General features: G+C 35.7%; 1 protein-coding gene across 1 annotated transcript; it reads left to right on the forward strand.

Moving 5' to 3' along the window:
* The first annotated feature begins 6924 nt into the window (after positions 1-6924).
* On the forward strand, positions 6925-9480 carry LOC106421785 (catalase-2). Its single transcript, XM_048750367.1, has 8 exons — positions 6925-7171; positions 7252-7348; positions 7443-7720; positions 7803-8579; positions 8671-8760; positions 8838-8905; positions 8983-9076; positions 9197-9480. Exons 1-8 carry the CDS (start codon positions 7157-7159, stop codon positions 9254-9256), a joined length of 1479 nt encoding a protein of 492 aa, XP_048606324.1. The 5' UTR covers positions 6925-7156; the 3' UTR covers positions 9257-9480.
* Positions 9481-15751: the final 6271 nt, after the last annotated feature.

Below are 15751 nucleotides of genomic sequence, written 5' to 3' on the forward strand. Positions count from 1 at the left end.
TCATCAACATATATTAAAACATGAAGTTCCTTCTTCCGTGTGATCAAAGAAAAAAGCGAATGATGAGCTCCACACTGGACGAAACCATAATCAAAGAGAGCCTTTGCAAACTTTGCAAACCAGCAACGCGGCGATTGCTTCAAACCATATAAAGACTTGCGTAGGCGACACACCATACCCTTTTCTGGAGCATGGAAACCAGGCGGTAGTTTCATAAAAACTTCTTCATCCAAGTCCCCGTGTAAAAACGCGTTATGAACGTCCATCTGGTGTAAGTCCCAGCCTCGTCCACACGCAATCTTCAGGAACATGCGCACTGTTGTCATTTTAATGACGGGATGTTAGTGAATATTCATTTTAATGACGGGATGTTAGTGAATATTGGGATGTTAGTGAATATTCACTTCTACACTGTTTTGCTCGAAAACAAATATCACAAACTGAAAACTCAACACCACTACTTTCAACTACTGGCAACTGCCTTATTCTCTTCTCTGATGCATGCCCAAGTCGCCTGTGCCACAGCTCCAGCGACTCCTTTGCACCTACTTTCTTCACTCTTCTCACCAACTCCACTCCTTGAAGAAAGTAGACGCCATCCCGTCTTTTACCTGTTCCAATCGGAGTCATCAGCGTGAGGTCCTGTAATAGACAACACGTTTTTGAGAACAGAACAATACAATTCAGCTCATCAATGAGTTGTGAAACCGAGATCAAATTGCACTTCAGTTCTTTCACGTAAAGTACACTATGCAGTGTAAGATTGTTAGTCAGAATGACGCTTCCCTCTTGGTCAGCCATCACTAACTTCCCGTTTGGTAATCCAACTAGACATGGAGCAACTGTATGTATATCAAACAAGCCATCTACCATCCCTGTCATATGATGAGAAGCACCACTGTCTACTATCCAATCATCTCTACAGTTCTTACCAGTTAGCCGTGTCTCCTCTGTTTTCTCTCCCAGCAATTTTACCAGCTTGTCCCACTGATCCTTTGTTAATCCGGTCACTTCATGGGCATCAGCTGAAAGTCCTACGTGAGAGACTGCATTGACAGTTGCTCCCCTCCCGTAGCTTCCTTTGTTTCTCGCTGGAGCAGCTCCACTTCCCTGTTGAGAAGTCTTACCTCCTCGTCCTTTTCCATATTTCTCGACCCACCACTCAGGGTAACCGTGCAGCTGATAACACCCTGCAGTGTCATGACCGGTTTTGTTGCAATGAGTACAGTAACCTCCTCTGTTATTGTTCCGAGGTGTGTTCACTGCAAAATCCATTGCTTCTCCTCTTGCCTCCTTCACCCGTTCACGGTCAGAGAATCGCATCTGTTCTTCTCTTGCCACCATGGAGTAGGCGTGATCAACACTGGGAAGTGGTTCTGTGTTCACAATAGCCGTTCGTATGTTCCCATACAACGACGCGTCCAAACCAATACAGAACTGATGTAGCTTCTCTCTTTCTCGTGCCATCTCGAGCTGACGCAAAAAATCGCATGTGCACCCTTGACACTTGCATCCTCCACAGCTACACACCGGTTTGTATTCATAATTTGAGAGATCTTCCCAAATCACTTGCAACTTTCCATAGTATGTCTCAAGTGACATATCTCTCTGCTTGCAGTTCATCAATTCTTCTTTCAGTTGCTGAACTCTGACTTCACTTCTTGAACTGAAACGCGCCTTGATGCTCTCCCATAGATCCTTAGCTATCTCACGATGTGTGATGCTGGACCTAAGTCTTGGTTCAATGGTGTTAAAGATCCAAGATGTCACCATGGCGTTCACGGTCATCCAGTCATCTTCTTCTTCCGATCCTTCTTGCGGTGCTTTCACTGCACCATCGATGAAACCCAGTTTCTTCTTTGCTCGAAGTCCGGTTTTCACCTTCCTTACCCATTCATCATAGTTTCTTCCATTGAAGACAACTTGTGTGATCACATTTGCTGGATCATCCTTAGATGACAAAGCGTATGGAGACGTCACGATCTTGCTCACCGCTCCCTCCATCTTGCTTTCAATCTGTTTGCCGTCGGCTGACATACCTAGGGCTCTGATACCATAAAAGATCTGATAATACTCTTGTATTTCACGTCATTGTTACTATGAGAATCCTACTCGTCTTTTATACATATAAGCCGGTCCTAGCTTGTCGTGTACGACAAGGTATACATCTCTATCTCCAAAGATACTAACAACCACATATGGGAATATGTAATATCGATCAAGATATTATCCGAAAGTGAATATTCACTAACATCCCAATACCATCTTTCAGACTATAAGAGTCTTGATGGAGCTAATTGTATAGATGTTCTTATAAGTTATATAACAAACAAAAACGAAGTTCATGTCTCAAAATCAAATCTACCAGACTTTCGGCCCATAAGGAACCAATTACTTATAGCTTGTTATTTTATATGATTACTATACGAACAATTATCAGGATTCAAAGATTTCTTTGACATTAAGCAGAATTTTTTTTATGTTACATATATATATATATATGAATAATCGTCTATGAATGGTAATTTAGAAATAAGGATTGCATAAATACAAAACCATTACCGCAAGAATATTTGACCCAAAAAAAGAACTAGCAATTATCATCGAGTTAAAATAGGGGACCAACGGATAATAATAACGGAAGAGGAAGCCTGTAAGACCGTAACGAGTAATTATTATCGTTTTGGTCCATCCAAGTCCAAAAACAAAGTGATTTCAATTTTTAATTATGTTTCCAAAAGCAGATTATATGATAGTATTAAACTATTAGTACATTTGAACAAAAAAAAAGACTATTAGTACACCCTACTGCTTTCGTTTTTTTATTCGTGAATAGAACATTTGTCCTTATCCTCCGAGCCCTAATCAACTTTCTTTTGTTAATGTCCATTGTTACTAATTAGTCACTTTCTGGAATACCAATATTAACACTTATTTTTTACGCAAATGTCAATATATTAACTGATTAGCATGATAGAAATACTCTGAGTCTTTTACGTTCTATATAGACACGGAAATAACTTTAATTAATACACCATCATGGAAGTACAGTACATCAGAAATATTTGATTTGAAATTATGCTGTCTTTGCGACGAGGTTTTAATCCGAGATCCGGATTCGATCCGGATCCGATCCGAAAATCCGGAAATCCGGATATTCGGAGGAACCGAATCCGGATCTGAATAGTAAAATGTTGGATCCGTCAAAGCCGAATCCGGATCTGAATATCTTAATTTTTTAGTCTGGATATCCGGATCCGTAAGTTTTATTAATAAATATTTCAAAAATAGTAATATCTATATAAAAAATTAATTTTATTTAATATATTTTTATTTTATAATAGTATATATAAATTTTATGTAAATTTTGTAATATTATACATATAAATAATTAAAAACATTATATATTTTTTTATTTTTAAATTATTGTTCATATTTTATATATATTAATATTATTTTTTATTTATTTTAAGAATCCAAATCCGGATATCCGCCGGATATTACAATTTTTAGAAGGATATCCGACACCCGGATATCCGAGAACCCCGGTTCCGGATAATGATAGTAAAATTATGAATCCGCCGGATAAGGATCCTGATCCGAATACCTTAAAATTGTCCGGATATCCGATCCGTCCCAGAAAAAAATGCCAGGTCGCTGTGCAATCATGAAACTGATTATTGTTATCCTCCTTTTCCATGACTGTATGCTTTTCTCATTACAAAATTATATTAGAAAAATTATGTAAGCTTAAATATAATCCAAATATTAGTGCATGTTCATTTGTATCTTAAACTCGTACAGGTCCGAGACTCTGAGTCATTAGCGTGTCTATATTTAACTTGAAAACTGATTAGCCAAAGCTGGTGGGAATATGCATATACCTGAGTCAATTTATGAAACCGAAATGATGGTCATCATAATCAATTGGGTGGGTTTGCCATCTAAGACATTTTTTTTTTGAACTGAGCCATCTAAGACATTCCCTGATTCAAATCTCCTTATGGTGGATCATATTTTTGGTTCAGACGATATCATTGCATGTGAGAATGAATCATATCTTAAACATGATCTCGCTGCCAATCCTTTGATTTATGTTCTTTCTCCGGAAAAGAAGGGGGTTATGATTAAATTATTATACATATTGGGTTAATTTGGATAATAATTGAAGTCCAAGCAAATAACCTACCACAGGGGCAACCTTGCTCGCCCAATCTTTATCTCCAAGACATCCACGTCACTGTTTCCACATCAGTTAGGCAAAAGACAGGTCAGATCTCTTCCTTCATTCACTCAAATCGTGCCACGTGTACTATTTCTGGTAACGGCTAGATTCATCTACAACACGTCTTTCTCCAACTCTTTAAAGGTGGTCCTCGTTTTCAGAATGTTATTTTTAATTATTATTACCTACGGCCACTACTTTTAAGTTAAAACTTGTGGCGGATGTTTAATGGTTCAGTCAGGCACACAAAATATGCTCTAATAAGCACCATAGATACACAATACATGTTTAACATATCGTACTTAATTTAGTGAATACGTTTAGTTTGTGGATTGTACTCTTATTGGGTGTCCTGTCGTTAGTGCTGCTCCTACATATGGTATTAGTAGCTAAAGTGTCATGTGTATGAACTTAGCTTAATTATTCTTACAAGTTTTTTTGTATATTTAAACTTAAAAACATACATATAGTAATAGTACATCATCTTGCCTGGCCATTCTACTTCGGTTTTCGTATAATAATACTTTATTTCAAATGTACGTCCCCTTAATCTAGCTCTTTTAAAAAAAAGAAGTACGTATACATCCAAACAAAGTTAACTATGATAATAAACCTGGTGTTCCTCGATATTTCAGATTTCCAGCTGTTTTTGGTTACGACTAATAATTTAATATTAAATTAAAAGAAAATGTTGCCTTTTATAAAGGGAATTTAATTTGAGCAAATCAAACCTTTACAAGCTTCTAGCAAAAACTTTTGGAGGTAGAGATAAAACGTGAAACAATCGACCAGAGGAACTAAAAAGAGTCTATGTATCCTTATGACTTTTAGGAGAACATGAACCTAGTGACACATGGTGATTCTTGTGAAGGAGACGAACAGAATTGATCAACAGGCTGTTTCCTTATCATGTATACTACAACTTGTTAAATCAGCTTAATAACGAGGACTTCATCAAATGTAGCTCAGTTCACTCAAACACAAATCAGCTGTAACCACATGCGGCCTATTTGATCATGGGCTTGATCCAATAATTAGCCTGAAGGTAGGCCTGTAGAAAATTCTTTCCAAGAACCTTCTTACTTCAAGATTGGTTAGGGAATTAAAGTAACCGGACACTTCATATAAACCAAGACTACATCAAGTATACCATGAAAACGGTAGAGTAATTAGTTGTAGAATCGTGTTAAGTATTTGGTCCAGCCCAGATATATTGGCCCATTTGACACCTTTTTGTTATTGCCGTGCCGTTTTAATTCGGTGGAGCTTTTGGGCTATAGTGTGTACTCACAATAGAGCTGTAAAAGCTAAATGGTTAAAAAAACTCTTGTTTAGCCACCAAGTTGGCAGTTTGCAATGCTAATGGAACTGTAAAAGCTCTAAACTATTGTAAGAATCTTCAAGTTTAATTAATGGCGACCATGTTTGCACAAAAAAAAAAGTGTACTCACAATAGGTTCAGTTGCTCGCTCTTTTTTTCTAGCTCATTTGGTAAAATCTTATTGCCATTTACAAGATCAAAAACTAAAATGAAAAAAAAAGACCGAAAACCGAATAGTTTATATAGTTATATTGTCAAAGTCTATAGCTGACATGGTTTGTCAATTTAGATCAGCTTGCTTATTAAGCCCATAGTAATCATAAATTCATAATAATGTTTTGTTATATGTACACTTACTTTTTGGTTTCTCTATAACCTATGGGGGTTGAGTAACCCAATGTGTACCAATGTGTATGTTTTGTTAGGCGACCATACTTTGCCATACGTGGGAGGGAATAAACGTGTGTTAAATTTCTGTTTAATGAAAAGTCTTAAAATCACTTAAAACTTCAGAAACAACATGAAGGTTCTGAGGTGGGCCATTCAGAAATTGATAATCTCGTCTCGCGTTGACAAACAAAACAATTATCAATTCAAGAGGGCATCTGCTCCAGCCTGAGGCGTTCACATTATCCAACCACACGTGGAGCCCAAGTAATCATCCACGTCATCCAAAACCACACTAAACCACATAAAAGGTTGTAGTAAAGAGCCAAAATAACCGGATAAGGAACCATAACTCCATGCCGTCCTCATTTTTTCTTCTTCTCTGTGTTGGAAAATACATTATTTATTTATTTGTCATTCTTCTTCCTTGCTTCTGTAACCATATAAAAATCTCCTATATTCAAAATATTTTTGACAATATCACCATCGTGGGTTCATCAGCTTATCTTTCTTCTTGGGAATCTAAATTCTGATCACATTGTATAGTTTATCGTCTTGAGCTATCCACGAGTTGAAGGTGTTAGTAGTATTATACCTACAAGGTTCAAAACTACACATTAATTGGGTTTTAAACAAAAACTTAAAATACATAAACGTAATTTAATTTTGAGCCAAAACATGTCATGTTTTTCATCTTCTATTAATAAGTGTTGAAGAGTTTACTTAGTTAAAAAGCATTATCCTCCTCCAAAATTTAAACTTGAAAATGCGATGTTAAAGGGTTCATCTATGAATGTGTATCCGATCATATAACACTCCCAACTGATATAGGTAAGCTTAAACAATCCAAAATTAAAAACAATTTTCTCAATCATTTTCTTACAGAAGAAAAATATTCGTACAAGTACAACAAATCAAAACTAATAAAATAAAGTAAATACGTAGGTAACCGGTGGTTAGTTTTAAGAAAGAAAAAACAATTGATATATCATCTACAGACGTTCCTGAATTTATCGCCACAATAAATAACTTTTGTAGTATTTGATTTTCCAGTTTTTATCAGAAAATAAAAGAAAAAACGATAACCTTTAAAATTGGCTTTAAAGCGCAAAGGCAGCAAGACACACGCCATTTATAAATATGCAAGCAAATATTAAAATCATCTCCATCTCCTCGTTTTGCTAAATCCCTGAATCTCTCCAAACTCTCTCTATCTTTCTACTATGGATCCTTACAAGGTAACAACTCTCCCCTATGTCTATCACCTCTTCGTCTTGAATGTTTGGTTAAATCAGGATGATGCTTCTGATTGATGCAGTATCGGCCGGCGAGTTCTTACAACTCTCCATTCTTCACCACCAACTCTGGCGCTCCTGTATGGAACAACAACTCCTCCATGACCGTTGGACCCAGAGGTATCCTCTCTATCTTACTATGACCGTTTCATATGGTTTACATCTGTAAGAAATGTTAACGTTACACACTTCTGTTTGTGTTGGATCTTGGCAGGTCCTATCCTTCTTGAGGATTACCATCTCGTCGAGAAGCTTGCCAACTTCGACAGGGAGCGTATTCCAGAACGTGTGGTTCACGCAAGAGGAGCCAGTGCAAAGGGTTTCTTTGAGGTCACGCATGATATATCTAACCTAACGTGTGCAGACTTCCTCAGAGCTCCAGGTGTACAGACACCGGTCATTGTCCGTTTCTCCACCGTTATCCATGAACGTGGAAGTCCCGAGACCTTGAGAGACCCTCGTGGCTTCGCAGTCAAGTTCTACACCAGAGAAGTAAGTCATCACTTCTTTTTAACAAATTAATAAAAATAGATACTTCTTGCTAAACAAGTAAGGGATTGTTCTTTCCAAACAGGGGAACTTTGATCTTGTCGGAAACAACTTCCCTGTCTTCTTCATCCGCGACGGGATGAAGTTCCCTGACATGGTCCACGCGCTTAAACCAAACCCTAAATCTCACATTCAAGAAAACTGGAGAGTCCTTGACTTCTTCTCACACCACCCTGAGAGCTTGAACATGTTCACTTTCCTCTTTGATGACATCGGTATCCCGCAAGATTACAGACACATGGAAGGCTCAGGTGTCAACACCTACATGCTCATCAACAAATCCGGAAAAGCTCACTACGTGAAGTTCCACTGGAAACCCACGTGTGGAGTCAAGTCTCTTTTAGAAGAAGATGCAGTCCGTGTAGGAGGAACCAACCACAGTCACGCCACACAGGACTTGTATGACTCCATTGCTGCTGGAAACTACCCTGAGTGGAAGCTCTTTATCCAGGTCATTGATCCAGCTGACGAAGACAAGTTCGACTTTGACCCACTCGATGTCACCAAGACCTGGCCTGAGAATCTTTTGCCTCTCCAACCCGTTGGTCGTATGGTGTTGAACAAGAACATTGATAACTTCTTTGCGGAGAATGAGCAGCTTGCCTTTTGCCCTGCTATCATTGTTCCTGGGATACATTACTCGGACGACAAGCTGCTTCAGACGCGTGTCTTCTCTTATGCTGACACTCAGAGACACCGTCTTGGTCCGAACTACCTTCAGCTGCCAGTTAATGCACCCAAATGTGCTCATCACAACAATCACCATGAGGGGTTCATGAACTTCATGCACAGGGACGAGGAGGTATATGAAATATGACAGTATATTAGTATCTTTATATTAAACTTTTGGAAGCTAGAATGTGGTTATCTTACAAGAAGATATGTTGTTATAGGTAAACTACTTCCCATCGAGGTATGATCCTGTTCGTCATGCTGAGAAGTATCCAACTCCACCTGCTGTCTGCTCTGGGAAACGTGAGAGGGTAAGTAATCATATCAACACAAGGATTTTTCACACAAGAAACATATGAACTAATAGTTTACTGTTGTGTGTTTGCAGTGTGTTATTGAGAAAGAGAACAACTTCAAGGAGCCTGGAGAGAGATACCGTTCCTTTACACCAGAGAGGTTTTTTTTTTAAAATGATGATGATGTCCAAGGCATCTATATGTTCTTGATGTTATACGGTTTGGTTTTGACTTCAGGCAAGAACGTTTCATCCGTAGATGGATTGAAGCCTTATCTGACCCCCGCATCACACATGAAATCCGCAGCATCTGGATCTCTTACTGGTCTCAGGTATAACATCTGTGAGATAATCAGATAATGTTTTTTTTTTGACAAAAATAATCAGATAATGTTGGTGAAAGTTTTTACCATTTTTGTCACTGATGTGGTAAATATGTTGTGTGAAAACAGGCTGACAAAACTCTGGGACAGAAGCTTGCAAGCCATCTGAACGTGAGACCAAGCATCTAAAATGGGTGAACAAGATTCTTGATTCGTCCTTGTGTGGTTCTAATAGGCAGAGAAAAAAGATGGGAAGGGATCAGACCCTATAAATATAATCTTCGTCATGTGGCTCCTATGTTGTATGTTGTAATATTATCTGTTTAAAGACTTAAAAAAAACCTTGTGTGTTGTATTGTGACCTTAGTTTTTGTCTCATGTTCTTTAGAATAATACATCAAAGATTTATAATAGTAATCGGTGTTAGTTGATCAGAGCTCCTTTACTTGAATTCTTCCTTCAAAAACGTGAAATCTAGAATTCTACTTTCATAACAAACTCGAGTTTATTACACTAAAAAAAAGGTAAGAACCACATAATCGAAAGACCTATATATAGACAAGAACGTACTGTTATTACACATGTTCTGGACGTAACCAATTGACAAGAGCGTGCTGTTACTACACATGTTCTTGACGTAAGGGAAGAGCAAGTATGAAACGAAGAAAACAACAAAGGCCATATAGTCTTCTGTTTGATTTGTGTAGTCATAGAGAACTAAGAGTTGTCAATATGCGATGTAGAACTGGCGACATCTGAGAAACGTTAATTACATCAAAGTTCTTTTTTTCTTCAGAAACAAATTCACTTTTTGCCTTAGAGAGACCGAATCAATTGTTCCAGTACTCATGCGTGAAAAAAAAAAAATTTCTCAAATACTCTTACTCTAAATTCTATTTTATTTTGATTTAGTTTTTATTCGAAATCTGATTAAAAATTTTAATATACCCTTAATAAATCCACTTATTTACATGCTATGCCATTAGACCTAATCTCTCTTTCAATCTTCGATCTCAATCTCTTGTTCTTCGAATTGCCTTTTCTTTTTTTTATGAATTATCTGTTTCTCATTCTCTTTCAATATGTTTTCCTCTTGTTCTTTAACTAATATATTCTTCTTCAAATCTCTTCTACTCTTTTATGAATCCTTCATTCCTTTTCTTTGATTTCTTCTTCTACTTCGATCTGTTCTTCTCATTTTCTGTTTTGTTGGTCTTTTTTTGCGATTTAAGATTTTTCTACGATTTCTTCTTCTTCTTATTTGATTTTCTCTCTTAGATTTGGCATGTGACATGATATATGAAAAATGTAAAAGTAAAACTTTAACCCAGAAACAAAGTTTTACTAAGTTATACAATCATTTAAGTACAACTTTGTAAAACTATAGAACATGGTTAAACTAGGTACAAAGTTTTATAAATTTGTACCATGACAATAGTACAACTTAGTAAAACTTTGTGCCTAGTTTTACCAAATGTACAACCGTTTAAATATAACTTGGTAAAATTGTGAAACTTGTAAATTGTAAAACTGTAAAACTGTCAAATTTGGTAAAACTGAAAAACTAGATGAAACTTGACCATGATTATTGAGATCTAAAATTTTGAAATTTGAAATTTGATTTGGAGGAAAAAACAAGGGCAAACTTGGAATTGTCTTATTTCATTAAAAATAAGAATACACCAGAATAAGTAAGAGTATAGAGAATTTTTTTTTTCGCTCATTAAGAGCATTTGAGATTATTACTCAGAGAGACAAGTAAATACTACACGCTTAAAAGTTACCCTCTCTACTTTGTTCATAGGGTGATTGGTGAAGATTCTGCGGTGGTCGGCGACCTCTCTGGAGCATGCAGCGGTCTTCCCCTCTCGGATCCTTGTGCAACAAGACGGAGTAGCCCAGATTTGACGGTCTTTGGAGGTGCTCCTCAAATCTCACGGCGAGTCGGATTGGTTTAGAACTTTACAACTAACACAACTTTCACAAAAATTCTATTTAAAATAAAAATTATCATAAGAGAGTTAAACTATACATTTAATAATAATTATTTTTTTCATGGTTTATAACTAACACAATCTCCATATAAAATGAAACTTTTGTTATCATATTATATACAAACACTATTACTATATATTAATGTATAAATTAATATGAATTGAATCTTACTTGAAAAAAATATCACTAGAAATTTTATTAAATTTATGAAAATCCACATATATATAGTTATCTTTCTTCTTAATAACATTTTATGTTTTATACTTTAATTGCAAGTGTGGATTTATTTGTCACAAAAGTTCATATTTCTTGGATTATTAATAATTTTAGACGAAAAAAACTCAGCCAATACAGTAATCCTACTACCGTAAAAACTTTATAAATTAATAATGTTAAGCCTGTGATATTTTATTTATTTATAGAGTTATTAATTTACAAAAAAAAATCCTTTTTAGATTTTATTTTATTTTATAATTCGATTTTAGTGTATATACATTAATTAAAATTTTGAAATTCAATATTCATATTGATTTTATTATATTATTTGGTGCATATAGAATATGTTTCATAGAATTCAAATGTGTTTTTAGATATAAGTTTACTAAATCTCATAAAAATATATTAAGCATTAAGAAAATGTAAGATAATTATATTATGAATATAAGACAATTAATATAATGGTTTGTTTGTACTTATACAATATATATATATATATATAAATTTTTATTTTTTAATTTTTAATGGGACCATATATTTACCTAAGATTTTCTAAAAAAATATTATCTTATTATTTTATTGATTTGTGTCATATTTTGAACCAATCTAACTAGGGACTAGAGACATTTATTAATTTATGGTGTTTATTAATTCATCGAGTACTAATTTATATAGTTTCTATTATATATATGTATATATTTACGAGAGTTTTTTTTTAAAGATGAAATGCCATTCTTAATGTACGATAATATTAATCAGTCATATATAGTTGTTGATAAAAATCAAATACGATACTACAAAATCATACTTATAATTTTAAAAAGTAATAAGATAATCAAAAGAAAAAAATGTAAAATATATTTATTTAAAAACTATCTACCAAAAAATCGCATTCAGTTTAAGAATTAAAATTATCTTATAACGCCCCAAAAATATTATAAATATTACATTATTTTGAACTTTTAAAACTATATTTATCCCGCAGATTCGTGGACAAGCATTTAGTTATTGAGTAAAAAAATAGGAATTTCTATTTTTTCCTATTTATAAAGAAATAAAGTAGCAATCTCTAATTAGAGGAAGAAAATGGAAATGGGTTGAAGTAAATTTATCTCTAAATACTATTATAAAAGAAAATATATGGACGAATTGAATATATGCTCTAAGACATCTAGAATCTATTTTTTCTATTTCTTCCTATAAAATAGACGAAATCTATAATAGAAATGATATTTACTTCAGTGTATATCTCTAGATATCAAACTCTACATATAGAGTAAAATATAGAGAAATATTATTTTCATCTATAAATAGAAAAAATAACAATATCTAATTTAGAATAAGAAATATAGATGAATTAGAATAATTTTACCTCCACATGTTATTATATAAATAAATATAGAAGTGAACAGGAGATGTTCTAAGAAGATGATATCTGAGGTTAGTGGTCTCTTATAGTTGTTAACAAAATTTTCAATCACTAATGCAGAAAATCTGAAGATTTCCTTTTCTTTTTTTTATATATTCAATTTTAGGTGTCTGTGAAAGAATAAATATTATCCCACAATATTGAAACATAAGGTGTGACTGGTAAAAAAAAAAGTAGAGTAAATAGGTGGCAATAAAAGGATAAATGAAAAGTGGAAAAAATGTATTATTTGTTATAAATCAATTGGTGGATCTTCATAACCGGCCCGGTCCATAACCGGCCCGGTCCATAACCGGCCCGGTCCATAACCGGCCCAAACCCTAGAGAGAGAGACGGTCCAAACCCTAGAGAGAGAGGCGGCGGTCGCGGCATGGCGAGAGAGGGAAAGTCGGCTAGAGACTTTCCATTCTTCTAGTTTTCCTATTTCATCTATGTTTATGATTCGTAATCTTTCCATTTATGTATTTCCATTTATCTCTCATGTAACCCTTATATAAAGGGATCTCTTATTCATTAATAAAACATATAAATATTCAGACCTAAAACCTTCGTTTTATAACACGTTATCAGCACGATAGCCTCTAACACCCTGAGCCTAAAACCAAACCCCTAAAACCCTAAACAAAAAGAATCTACCTCGGAACTCCAAAGATGTCGTTCTCCCAAACCGTGAAGACCCAGAAAACGATCAAGATATCAAATCGAAGCTCTTGCCAAGACGAATCAGTCAGTGCAAACCGTTTGTCTATCTGACTACCGACGCGCCCTCACACACTGATAAAGTGCGCGCCGATTTGCTTTGGAACCCTAATCCAAACCCGACGAATCCTAATCTGTTCTTGCAAGCGTTCCAGCTCGTGTTCATCCGATCAGCCCCAGCCCTAAGGCGTTCCTGATACTAGACGAACTCAGCCTCAGCTCCATCCGTTCTCAGCTTACATCCCGGACAGCTACAGCTCGCGTTCCCGGCCAGACGCTTTCCGTTCCAGCTCGCGCCTCAGCACGCGTCCGTTCTAGCTCGTTCTAGCTCGCGTTCCAGCTTGTTCCAGCTCGCGTCCCGTCCAGCTCGAGGTTCTCTTGGTGGTCCGGTTCTACAATCTTCAAAACCTAAAGGTAATTCGAATTCTGAAAACATGAATCGAATCTGGTTATTTTGTAAAGATTGAAACCCTAAAATATAATCTCTAAAAGGATGAAAGCCATAGGATAATAGATCGATACCCTATGAGTAAATCGAAGCTCTATAAGTTCGATCCAAACCCTAAAATTGAGATTTGATCCATTGATCAATTAAAATCAGAACCTTGAAGGTTTTGAATCTCAAAATTAAACTCCCTTGATCTAAGATCAAATCGAATTCCCAAAACCCTAATTTGAAAAATCGATTTTAATTGTTTGGATTTTAAAATTTTTTGTTTGATTGATTGATCACCTAGAACTATGATTAGGATTGTTTAAACTTGAATCTTGAATCTAAAGTAATTGGCTTGTTTAAATCAAACCCTAATGATCTAGTTTAGATTGTTTAAAAATCAAAATCAGAAACTATATGATTAGGTTAAACTGTTCTAGACATAATCATACTTGTGGCCGTGTGGCCTTATTGCATTCATACCTAAACCTAATCACATTGATTGATTGCAATTGCACTTAGAATCTCATGTTAGGATGGCATTGAAATTGAAATTGAAATCAAGTATGATTGTTCTTTGCTTGGCCGATTAGCTTGCTTGTGTTGAGTACATTGTATAAACTGATAGAATGCATCTATGCTAGGATTGCAATTACACAACAAACTATATGCATTGATCCTGAATTGAATCATTAGCCGTGCGGCTTGTTTTCCTGTTTTGGCCGTGTGGCTTCTTCTTGGCCGTGAGGCATAAACCTTAGCCATAAGGCTTGCTTGCTTGATTGATTCTATTGATTGTGAGTTAAGTCAGCTAGATTGATTGCATATTGAATCTGAAACCCTAAATCTCGAATTTGAATCCCTAAGGGCCTTGAAACCCTAAATCGCATGATATTGATCCAAATTGAGTTTAGGTTTGATTCTTGTTATTTTGACTGATCTAATTGATGTCTTGAAAGCTAAGGTGCTAGATTATTTTGATTCTCATAAAATCTGAAACTCTAGCCACATTTTGTATTGCTAAGATGATAAAACCCTAATTGGATCAACATAGATTGTTTGCATCATAGGTTGGCCGTGTGGCCTTTATTGCACCTTACTATCATAGCTGTGTGGCTTGCATACATCATATCACCTTGATCACATATAGAATCCGAAAGCTAAGATCGTATGCATCATATATCTATCTAGCCGTGTGGCCTCTTTGCTTGCATCATGACTGTATGACCGTGTGGCCTTGATTGTATTGCATTAAATCCTCATAGCCATGTGGCTTACTTACTGATGCATTGATCATTACTTGATTGCTTGCTTGGCCGTATCATACATCACCTAGGCCGTGTGGCCTCATTGCACATCACCCCTATAGCCGTGTGGCTTGTTTATTAGGAATGCATTAACTCGATTGTTTACTTGGTCACACAATTTATTTTCTTATAAAGATTGAGTGATATATGATTACAGATGTCGAAAATCAGCAATCTAGATTATGTTGCCCTAAATCTCTTTGGAGATAATTATTTACAATGGGCATTAGACACAGAGATTGTCCTGAAATCAAAGAGCCTCGGTGAATGTATCATCGAAGACAATAATGCAAGTGAAAGTAATAGATACAGAGCAATAATGATTACTCGCCAACCCTAAGCCAATGAGGCTGCAGAAAAAAAAATCTAAAGAAAGCAACCACGTCCATCATGATAAACCATACGGCTGTAACCGTGATGGATGGAAAGGACGTGGGCATAGCCAAACCACCTTATACGACCATGGACATAGGAATCACTATAACCGTGGTTGTGGACCCAGTTTTGGTCATGGTTAAGGGAGAGGAGGCTGTGGCATTTCTAAGCCACCACACTCGACCAAGTCAGTGTGCCATAAGATATGTAATGGGGAATCATTAAATCAA

Source organism: Brassica napus, chromosome C3, assembly GCF_020379485.1.
Source record: "Brassica napus cultivar Da-Ae chromosome C3, Da-Ae, whole genome shotgun sequence".
Lineage (NCBI taxonomy): Eukaryota > Viridiplantae > Streptophyta > Magnoliopsida > Brassicales > Brassicaceae > Brassica > Brassica napus.